Source organism: Amborella trichopoda, chromosome 1, assembly GCF_054954075.1.
Source record: "Amborella trichopoda isolate Santa Cruz 75 chromosome 1, AtrichopodaSantaCruz75HAP2 v2.0, whole genome shotgun sequence".
In the NCBI taxonomy this organism is placed as follows: domain Eukaryota; kingdom Viridiplantae; phylum Streptophyta; class Magnoliopsida; order Amborellales; family Amborellaceae; genus Amborella; species Amborella trichopoda.
The window spans coordinates 47654607-47666715 of NC_142336.1; the positions used below are offsets into that span (position 1 = coordinate 47654607).

General features: G+C 36.4%; 1 protein-coding gene across 1 annotated transcript in view; it reads left to right on the plus strand.

Annotated features, from left to right (window-relative positions):
- GMI1 (gamma-irradiation and mitomycin c induced 1) overlaps positions 1-12109 on the plus strand; it is a 109979-nt gene that overhangs the window by 70385 nt on the left and 27485 nt on the right. The window contains exons 33-37 of the mRNA XM_020672217.2: positions 5977-6091; positions 6748-6964; positions 7817-8011; positions 8476-8796; positions 8921-9164. Of these exons, the coding sequence (XP_020527876.2) occupies positions 5977-6091; positions 6748-6964; positions 7817-8011; positions 8476-8796; positions 8921-9164 (1092 nt within the window). The remainder of the gene's footprint in view (positions 1-5976; positions 6092-6747; positions 6965-7816; positions 8012-8475; positions 8797-8920; positions 9165-12109) is intronic.

Here is a 12109-nt window from a genome sequence, read left to right on the forward strand (position 1 = left end):
ACTGTGGTAACTGCTACCATTGTTGCCTTGCATTCTCTGGCACCTTGTAAAGAGCATCCCCCACCCTCGATACTGTAACTCACCTCCTTTGCACAGAACATCCATCAGACTTTATCCTACATGTTGGTAAATATCCTAATCCTATACTCCCAGGCAGGATCCTCCCTATGGCATACACCAAACTCGAAAATTATACCAACAAACAGCTGGGAATTAAGAAACCTTGGAAGTTTGGTGTATGCCGTAGGGAGGATCCTCCCTAGTGCTCCTTTTATCTCTAATTTTTTAATCTTTCTCTAATTTTAGATCTTCCCTATCTTCTTCTTTGCAAAGCCATAGCTGCAAGCTACTAGGACTGCACCATTTCTTTTTTTACATGACTTTGTGCTTTTAGCCGACATCAAGTAGTTGGAAAAAGGCTTTGATGATGATGACACGACTTTGTGCTTTTGATGCCCAAGGGACACAAATCCCCAATTAGATGTGTTTTGTTCCTATGACTTCTTTGTCGAATGTTTGGGAATGAGTAACTTTATGGGTATAATTTTCTGATCTTGAAAGCATCACAATCTACTTCGACGTCTTTGTCAAAGTCTGGGAGCACAAAGACTGGTGCTGCTGATATCCTCAACTTGATCTCAATGAAGCTCTTTTCTGCTGGTGTTTTCCATTGGAAGATTTGCTCTTCAGTCAATAAGTGAGAGGTGCCATAATAGTGCTGACATGATGCATACAACGGTGATGGAATGAGGCTAAACCATCAAAACTATGCACATCATGGATTGACTTCAGCACCGGCCAGTCTACAATTGCTCGGACCTTGGATTCATCAACTCTAACACCCGCTCCAAGAACTTCATAACCTCAGGAAAACCACAATAATCAACTATCAAAGTGTCACTTTAAAAGCATGCTTGTGTGTACGCTGAATTATTCAATTGCCCAAATAAAATCCAGTGACCAAAGGAACAAAATTAAAACAAAAAATCTCTTTCATCATCACGGCCTTTTGCCAATTAATTGGGGTTGGCTAAAAACAACAGTCTCTTTATTGCTTAAAAATAAAGCAATTACAATGTGGGGACATTCCCTCATGCATCCGGCAGAACCTGGACCATCTTTCACCATTGGTTTATATACAACCCCAAGAACCCCAACTTGAGTCAACCTTCCTTGGGGTTCTTGGGGTTTTCTAGGGGTAAATTGGGTCATTTTGGGTACCATAAGGGGTTCGGGAAATTTTAGTAATTTTTTGGATTTTCTAGTTTGTAAGGGTATTTTGGGTATTTTGGTTAACTTGAGGGGTAATTTGGAGATTATGGAAGGGAGGCAGGGGCACTTTGGGAATGTTCAAGTTTTTGCTCTCTAGGGCAAGGGTTTATCTCTCTATATTAGAACCTAATTTTCTAACCCCTAAGAATAAGGTTTAAGTTGGCTTTTACAGACAAGGAAAACATGGGCGGAATATTAAAAGTTGGTGGGTGGAATATCAAAAGCATGGCTAAAGGGGTGTGGATTATTAAAATTCAACTCGGATTAGTGCTGAAAATGACCAAAAAGGGTGCCTTAACCTTGGAATTTTCTATGATTTTCCTTTGAGGAGGCTCCCTTCTTCATGCACCACCAAAACCCATCAAATTGGATTGTTTTTCCACTATTTCGGCCCAATTTTTCTGTGAAATTATGGAGCAATCGACCACAATCACTTTGCAACAAATTTCAGCCTAAACGGTTCGCAATTAGCCAAGTTGCACTCTTTGAGTTTTTGTTTTTCATTTCCTGTAAAAATTGCATGCCCCATTTCTACACCTCATCATTGAGCACAAATTTGGCCGCAATTTTGATGTTCAGCTAGTAGATTCTTGTGGAAGACCCCAAGACCCATGTTTGGCGAAAATTTCAGCCCAAGATGATGCCATATTGGAGAGAGATGACTCTTTACTTTTATTTTATTTTTTGCAACTATAGTCTCATAAATTTAGGCAACTTCTCATTGAAATTTGCTCCTTGAATTGGCTTTTGATCATATGTCAACACGTCACAAATCATGTTTCAAAGACTAAGAGAATTAAATAAGGAGAGAAAAAGATGTCACCACTTGTTGGAAAAGGTAACTCCTAAGAGTTTTAACCAACAAAAGAGTAAAAGGTAAGATAAGCAATTGTGGTTCCTAAGTACCACCCAAAGCAAAGTGGTCCTGTAAAAACAAAAGGAGATAGAAAAAGAATATTTTGAAAACAAATCATAGATAAAATGAATATATATATATGGATGCGCTCGCCTCTGAGTTGGAAGCTCCTCGCAAAATTTTTACTCAAATCGCTTTATGGATTGCGAGATATTGTTCCAAGAGTGAGCGGAGGTCACGAGGACTGATACACATTTACGTATTGTGAATCCCCAACTTTTCAGCTTGATTTGACCTCGATCCAAGTGGAGAAACCCACAGATCTTTATATGGATGAAAGGCCCATGTAGCAACGAGTAACATACTAAATTTTGGGCCCATTTGGCTCCGAGAAGTGGGAGATATGGCCCCCGGCTTTTTGAAAAACATTTCACTTCTTGCTGTAATTCTGATGAAGATGGACTATTTTCACAGTATGGTCTGTTTTCTTTTCTTTATGGTCACTCTGTGGTGCTCCAAAGATGATGCCTAAAATGACACTTCTCGATGTCAGATTTGGTTGAAATTTTTACTAATTTCTTTTCTTATGATCACTTTCCTCTCATAGGAATCTGGGGCCCATTGCTCACTGATTTCTTGGGGTTCTTTTGTAAAGTTGATCCAATTCAGGTGGACCCTTCCTATGGTTCAAGGCGTTTGAGAGGCTGTATGTCTTCTATTCAATGTCGAATTGGGCTCAAATTTCGACTGTAGCCCATTTACATTGATACCTTCCACCTATAAAGTTCTTGGGGTGTTTATCTTTGTATATCTTGAGGAATCTTTGTAAATTAGCCTTAGATCAGTGTTGTGAAATGGACGGTTGAGCTTCATTGGACCATGTCTTGGTCATCCAGCCTCTGATTTGCCTGATTTTTGGAGGGTGGCATTGGGATACTTTGGATTAAAGATTGAACGGTCAGATTATGATTTTGATCTATTTTGACCCAAGTTTGTTTGTGCCTCCATATGGATCATTTGATTGCTGATTTGGGCATGATCAGTTTCGTATCTCTCTTTTTTGGCAGGGAGCTTCCTTTCATCATATTAAGGGGATATTTCATCTTTTGATATATTATGAGACAATTTTTTACCCATTGTAGCCATTTTCAATGGTTCCTTCGGTATTCCAACAATTCATGCTGGGAATTTATTTAACTAGACATTGTCACTTCGAAGTTTGGTGACATTTTATTTGTGAGACAAAATATCCCCAAGAACAAAGTGCATTTCTTCATGTTGGCATATAATTTCTCTTCATAAAAAGCTCCTCATGCGAAACTCGTTATGCATTTCTTCGGGTTCTAATACCAACCAGGTGCAAACCTAGTAGCTTGGACCTATGGTTTAGCAAAGAAGAAGATAGGGAAGATCCAAATTTAGAGAAAGATTCAAAAATTGGGGATAAAAGGGGCACTGGCTGCTCTAGGGTTTTGGATAAAGTCCATAACAAGATCCTTCATTATGCTTGAGTACACCCCTTAAATTGGAAATCCCTAAACAAGACTTAATCCTAGCCATCCATGTAATTTAATCATGGCTATTTATTATAAAAGACTCTAAGTGAATAAAAAGATATAAAAGACTCTGGAAATTACTTCTTATGCCCCTCAGTAAATAAAATAACTCAAGAAATAAATAAAAGATATAAAAGGATATAGTCAATGACTAGTTTGCCCTTCTACAGTTCCCCTTATAAACTTTAAGCTTATCTCTCTTGTCTGGATGCTTGAGCATTGTTGTGGGCTTCATCAAGAAAGCATGTCAATGTCAAAAAGTAAAAGAAAATGAAAAGATGGACTGAGTAGGGGAAAATAAAAAATCAGGAAAAACTCGTGAAAATTCACTAAAATTTGTGATAAATCAAGAATAAATTGGGGAAAACAAACTATAGTACCAAAAAATAGATTTACAAACATATTTGATAATGTACCTGTGTTGATTTTTTCATTTGATTTAGGATAAATCTGGTTTCACCTAGATCTAGTTTTTGCTTGCTGACTAAGAGCTGCGACATGTTTTTCATTTGAATTTGTACTTTTGTTTTCAAATAAATATCTGGAAATGCTTTATAGAAATGAGAAAAATGTTATTTTTTTTTGTTATTATATAATTTTCAAGAAAGAGTTAACCAAGCACCTACAAGATGCGGTACTATGGTGTATGTTGTTGACAGATGACATGGTTTTGATTGATGAGACTAGAAGCGGCGTCTGCGCAAAGTTAGAACATTGGAGGGATGCTCTAGGATCTAAAGGTTTTAAAATTAGCCAGACTAAGATAGAATATGTGGAATGCAAGTTTAGTAACAATTAAAGTCGAAACAAAGAAGTAGTTATGATTGATGGTCAAGAAATACCTAAAAGAGATTGTTTTCAATATCTAGGGTCAATAATCCAGGAGAATGGAGAGATTGAGAAAGATGTCACACATAAAATTGGAGTTGGGTGGAGGAAGTGAAAATGTGCATCCAGAGTTTTATATGATCCACGTGCAATTGAGACTGAAAGGGAAGTTCTATAAGATAGCTGTTAGACCAGCCATGCTTTATGGGACGGAATGTTGGGCGGTTAAAACGTAGACCAAATATAGCACTGGTTAGGAGGTGCGCTTTGGTTCAAGTGGAAGGCTCTAAAAAGACAAGGGGAAGGCCTAAAAAGACATGGATAGAAGTAGTGAGAAACGATATAGTGTCTTTCGGTCTTAGTGAGGGTATGGCCCTTGATAGAGAAGAATGCAGGAACATGATTCATGTAGTCGACTCCAAATAATTGGGATAAGACTTGGATGATGATGATGATGATATATAAATCAAGAATAAATATGGTTTTTTTTTTTTTCACTTTATCTTAGACTGTTTGAAGAAATAAAATCATATTTATAGTTTACATTTGGAAAAATCATTCCAAGAAAAGTGAGATTTATGAAAACAAATGAGATTCGAAGAATAGTAGGTCGTAGATCGATACCCAAAGTTGGCAATCAATTTGAAAGCTATTATTGTAATGACATGCATCCTTGTGAAAATTAGTATATTCAGTAGGGTTGAAAGAAACTCAAGGGAGATCACCATCTATTGAACCAGAGCTCTTAAACAGCCATGCTAGGAGCTGTGGGATTTGTTTCACCTCCATCCTTATCTACTCTTCTTCTTCTTCTTTTTATCGCTCTATTCTTATATTTGTCATTATCATATTTCTGGATTTATTCATCATCGAAGTTTGATATTTCAATTTGCAGAGGCTAATGTGTTGAGTCTAGGCAAATAGTCAAAAAAGAAAAATGTTGAATGACTTGAGTCTAAGCTGCTCTGTGATCTGATCTATTCCTTCATTTTGTGTGCCTTTGTACAAATTAAAAGATTTGAGAACTTCATGAAAGAATATCATAGTTTCTTATATGATTATGTTGTTTCCATATACATTCAAATATTGATACACCTCAGTTTGGGTGAAATGTATGAATTGGCAAGTAAGCATTTCTTACAAAAAATTGGTTGCTTTTCAAAGCTACAAGATGCTATTTGAAGCCATTTTACTTTTGGGAATGGCAAACTTCAAATCTTTTTCATGTTTCATTTAAGAGGTGTGGTAATGAAATCCTCTCATTCTAAACATAAACCATCTTGATCAGGTTAAGTGTATCTTGAGGGTTACCATTGCCATATTATGTGGGGAATTTAATTGTTCACTTGCTCTTGTCGGTAATTTAAGAACCAACTAGATATCCTGTTTTATCCTCCCAAGTCGTTGAATTCTTAATTGAAATTTTTTTTTTTTGTTTTTTTTTTTTAACTTGACCATGTGCAGAAACTGGAAAAAGATCTTGAGAACATAGGAGTACAGGTTAAAAACCATGAAACTATACTGGAAAAGCTGAAGCATCAGCAGAGTGAGATTGATAATAGTATCTGTGCTATAAAAGGTTAATTTGCGGAGCTTGATTTTTAAATTGATGGATCACTTGCATTTATTTTGGTTGATTACCCACCTGGCAAAACTGTCACTGTATTTAGTAGTTCACTTGTTTTATTTGGGGGAATGTTTGTTGTAAGAGAAGTATATCTTAAAACTATTTACCTTTTGTGCATAAAGGTCACAATTAACCATAGCTATTAGATGTGAAATCGAGCAGCTGAGGTTATACCACTGAACATTCTTGAAGTTTGAAAAAATTTTATCAGAAATCGTTTAGAGTAATGGCACACCATAGCTTTCGAGTTTACACCTGACAGCTTGCGGTGCTTGTGACCTTGTAGAAAGGCAACGTCCTAATTGTATACAATCCTTTGCTATAATCCAAAAGACCCTGGAAAGCCATAGTGCATTGGGATCAGCACTTCTGAATGAAATGGTTGGTAACTTGGTAATGGAGAGATGGTGGGTACCACCACAACAGTAGATTACTGCAATTTTGGGTTGCACTCTCTCTCTATCAGTCTGTCATTCTGTCACAGTTGAGACCCCCATGGGCTATGTTCTTCCATAGTCCAAGTATTTTGCCTTCCCTCTGCTTTGCAAGAACATCAATCTTTTTTTATATGCATTAACTGATCAAAAAGGTGCGCCCAAACTGAATAGATGAAATACCACCTGAAGTGTATCAACATATTGATGACTTGGGGTATGCCAAGGAAACAATATCAAAACAAATAGAAAGGAAGAGCAAAATTGCAGCTTCAGTTTTATCCAAGCGTGTGCTGCCCCGAAGAGTTAGGGAGCCTCAGTTTTCATTTGTACAGGATGTGATTGGAATCGTCGCCCTTCTTGGTTCAGTCTCCAGCAGCCGGCTTAGCAGGTGAAACCTTTTCTGAGTTATTTCAGTTTCTTCTAATAACCTATAAATTTTTCTGAACACTAGCTGCTTGGAGTATATGTCATCTGTGTATCTGTGTGTCTGTCTGTCTCTGTGTGCCTGTCTCTGTGTGTGTGTGTGTGTGTGTGTGTGTGTGTGAGAGAGAGAGAGAGAGAGAGAGAGAAAGGTGTTTGATGAGAGCAGGAGTGAGGTTGATGACCCTGTGCATTTTTTACATGTATAGCGTACTTCCACTGAGAAAATTTTATGCTAGCTCCCTTGGGAAAAAGTTTGAGATGAAATTTTGGGAATCCACAGATTCACCAGATGAGTAATTTCAAGAAAACAAATTTGATTTTGAGTTTCTGAAGACCTAGATCTAACCATCCAAAATTTGGAGGGTCCGTATTTGATCTTTGTTCCTGCAGATTTAATGTGCTAATTCAACCTTTTTTTTTAGTTGGTCACCAGGTTGAATAGGTTATATTTTCCTGAAATTTGGTGTCCAAAAAATACTCCTAGCTAGGTTTTTGCCCAAGGGAACTATATAATTTGCTCACATGCGGACATTTATCTTGTCCAAACTGGTATTTGACACCTGTTGGTTTCCATAGCTCTGTCCAAAAAGTACCCTTTTTTGATATTCCTAGACTGCATTCTATTCTCTTTCCTTTATCCTTTGGTATACTCCCATGCCTTGATTGTAGTCTTCTTACTGAATTTAGTTGACCTCTTAATTTTTGTTTCTTCTTAAATGTAGTTTTTTTATCAAGTTTAGTTTACCTCTTAATTCTATGTCTTTCTTGTTTTCTTTGGTGCAAAAAACATGCAACCATTGAGTTCTTTCTGTTGCAGAGTACTTGCAAATTACTTAGGAGAAAACCATATGCTTGCAATCGTTTGCAAATCTTCTGAAGGTGCGAGAACACTAGAGCGGTTTGCTCAAGATGGCAAAATGGATTGTAACCGTGCTCTTCATGGAGCCACCTTTAGCCCTTCAAAGGAGCATATAACCTCTCAGTTTCATGTGATTTGCCTTGAAGAGTTAAGGTATGTAATAAGGGGAAATTATAATGCAATAAATTTTGGGAAACCATAGTCCTTTGGGGTCATCACTATCCGGCAAGTGATGGATGGTAATGGAGAGTGTGACCCCTACAGCACGATATAAGCCTCATGGTGACCCTCACTCTCTCCATTGATGTGTCTCATTTTACTGAGCGATTGTGGCCTCAGATGATTATGGGTTTCAATAGTCCCTTAGCTCATACTATTCTTTTCCTCAGAATATTTCCCACATTGTCACAGTGAAACTTAAATTATAGTGGAAAAACATTTGCTTTTTCAGCATGTTTCCAGGGAATTATAAATTTCATTTGAAATCTGGGAGACAAAAGAACATCTTGCTCTTTTCTATATTAGAAACTCATTCTAGTCATTTTTGTTTCAATTTTTTTTTTTTTTCCTTTTTTTTAACTTTCTTTTTTTTAACTTTCTTTTCTTTTTGGGTACAGCCATTTTCAAGGAGAAGTAGAGACTAGTCAACCACAGAGCAGATTAAACTTGTCACATCCTATGCTCCCATCAGCGAGAAAACCGTCAGGGTTCCAAGGGTTTGCTGTAAATATGATTAATTTGGACGTTCAGAACTTGCACACTGTCACTGATGATGGCCGTGGCCTTCGTGAGACTCTATTCTATTATCTTTTTGGTGAGCTCCAAGTGTATCGGACCAGAGCAGATATGGAGATGGCGAGCGAATGCGCAGATATGGGGGCTGTCTCTCTCGATGGTGGAATTCTTAGGCGCAGAGGCCACATTGTTTTAGGAACTGCGTAATTATAACCTCTCTCTATCTCTCTCTCACACACACAATGCACAACTTTATTGAAAATTTAGAACAATGGTTCCTTGATTTCATTTATAGTTTGGAACTTGCAAACTCTTTGGTTTATGCAGGGAACCTTATATTACGTTTCCAGTAGCATCGTCCCCAAAGGAACAGTGGGACATGGAGCGTATCTTGCATTCTCTGAAGGAGATTGAAGAAAAGAATACCCAGAAAGCAGAATTGGCTGCCCGTAGGGATGATGAACATGCACGATATATGAAGACATTGTCAAAATTTAAAAAGAAGAAAGAACAATGGGAGAAGTTCCATAAAGAGAAAGTGCCGTTGCTAACCTCTTGGCAAAAGAATCTCTAGGTATGACGAATGACAGTGGTTGGCTTTTGCATATGCTATATATACATATGTATAATGTATAGGTATCACTGCCTGTGGTTATGGTACTATCAAATGTTGCACAGTTAACCTGCATGTCACTGTAAACTTTTGCAATTTTTGGGTGTTCTTTTTTATATTTTATTTTATAATTATTTTAGTATTTCCCTGAAATTATTGGTTTATCGTGATGATTAATAGCATATTTTTTGCTCAAGTTATCAGCCGTCTTCCACGATTAAAGATATTTTCACTTCATCATAGCAAAGCTCAATAATCCAACCATACAAGACACCAACGGCCTTCTTTGTCCCTTGACCAAAGATGAATGATAAAAAAAAGGAAGCGATATTTACAAATATGTACAAAAAAGAAAAAATTATTTTCATATTTTACAATCAAGTCTTATTTGAGAACAAAATATATATTTTATTTTACAATCAAGTCTTATTTGAGAACAAAATATATGTTTCACATTTTACAATCAAGTCTTATTTGAAAACAAAATATATTCACATTTTACAATCAAGTCTTATTTGAGAACAAAATACATTTTACAATCAAGTCTTTTTCATATATTGGACTAAGCTTATATTTGGCACATGCATTCTTCCTATCATCATGCACAAAAATAATTTGAAATAAATGAAATTATTAAACTACCCCTAAATGGTAGAGGGGTATTGTGGTAATTTATTTATTTAAATTATTTTTAATGTTTTTAGGAAAAAGATCAGAATGGGTTTCGAACCCCTTTTTATATCAATAAGGTATGTCTTCCCAAAAAACTATTGAGAATTTTCTAAATTGCTCCTGTTTGGTTTTGAAAAGCCCAAACAATTGGCGGTGTTTTGATCATTTTAACCAACATGCATTAACCATATGATAATTGGGCTTAAAAGTATCATAGTATCTAAAAAAATTTTACCGAATAGGGGTAATTTAGTTTTTTTTAAAAAAAGAAAACTGATTATATGGAAATTTGAAAAGCATAACCTCAAGCAGTGATTTAAAAAATGATTTGGTGACCTGCATTGGGCATACCAAAAATCAGTTCTTTTTGGTAAATCGGTAGTCTGGATCATCGTTTTTTGTACAAAAAAATAGTTCAAGTGCTTAAAAAACATGTGAAAAAATTGTGAACCGGCCAAAAAATCAATCTGAATAAGTGAATCGACGGTTTGGATCATTGTCTTACTATAGAGAATCGTAGTTTTACCATCCAAATCTGCCTGTTCCATTTTAGATTCGGTTGTTTTCCTATATATATGCAAAACATGAACGGGGTGATCAATTCCTGGGTGATACTAGGTGATTTTATATTGAGCAGGCGTTTTTTAACCACTGTCATCGGATTTAATATTTCGACCATTTTAATTATATTGACATAATGTAATGGGTTCCGAATCTTTCTGTTTTCCGTTTCTTTTTATTTTTTTTAATAGGTGCATGATGGTAAAAAATGTGGAAGTATTGGTTTTGAGCTTAATTTGATGTATATTATTATATAAGAGATAAGTGACACTGTTGAACGTCCATATGAGATGTATAAAACATTTATCAACCCGCAATCATAAATGGAGATGTGAGACAAGCGTACTCTCTCCCAATTAATTGGGAATCTTTGGTTGTTTTCCTGTCCATATGAGTTGAGGGACCCACAACTTTTCTTTCTTTTTTTTTCTGAAACTTTCATAAAATTTAATGAAATAAATTACATCATAGAATAAGGGAAAAGTTTATATAGAGCCGAGGTTCTAAACAACCAAATAAGAGTCTACCTAAAAAATTTCATTAGAATAGGTTGTTTTGATGCCCAAATATCCTCAAATTGACCATTGCGACATTAAGATGCATGGACATAAAAGGAAATGCATTTCAAGTTTTGAAAATAGTGTATTTTGTAATGCATTTTCGACCGTCAATTTTCAAGATTTCCAAGTTTTTATAGATGTGTCTATCTACACTATCTTTGAATATTTTAAGTCTTTCACAAAGATTTTCAATATTGAAACCAAATTTCTCGACATTAGTTGAAGGTGAGCTCTAATTTGATCGTTTAGAGCTTAGGCTCTATACAAACCACACCCATAGAATAAAGGAAAACAAAAGCAAGAAATCACAAAAGAAGATGAGAGGGTGTATATAGAAATTATACAGCCTCGACATGATGCCATGCTCAAAGTAGAGATTCTAATCGGCAGTTGCAACTTTAGTTAGTCCTTGGTTGTGCTCTCTGTGGAGGTTAAATATAACCTCCCTGCCTCGCAATCCATACAAGATTTCACTCATAATGGAGGTCCACTACCATGGTGTTTGCTCAGGGGATTTGCACCAGTTGATCAACAATCGCCAAATGGCTTGGATCCAATTTGATAATGCCAAACTTTAAGCCCATGGATTTGCCTCGGCGATCCCACATCTATGCAATTGACCTTAGTAGGTCCATTAGGTAGTCCCATTATTATCCCTCAACATACCCTGCAATCTGCTATTCACCCCTAACACTGCATTTAAAATTCAATTTGACCCATGATTGGCTTCCATAGAGGTAATCTTGTATACCTGTGTTTCTGAGAAAATTTGCGAAGTCTTGAAAAGGACCTCCCTTGGAGTGTCAATGAAAGCGTACTGCACTCGCGCCCATTATGTATAGATGGAAGTGATTGCTGCACAAACCTAGGATATATGTTTGATTTTCCTATGAATACTCTATTATTTCTTTCCTTCCGTAATACAACTGCAAAAAAGATCCTCCACAAGATAAGGCCATTAGCCGAAAACATGGGGGGACAATGCCTGTTCTAGTAGGCTTTCCTGGGGAGGATCCAATGCCATTCTGATGTTTTGAAAACGTTCTCTTGTAAATGGGCAATGAAGGAAAATGTAATTATTGGCTTCATAGGGTAAGCAGACATTCATGA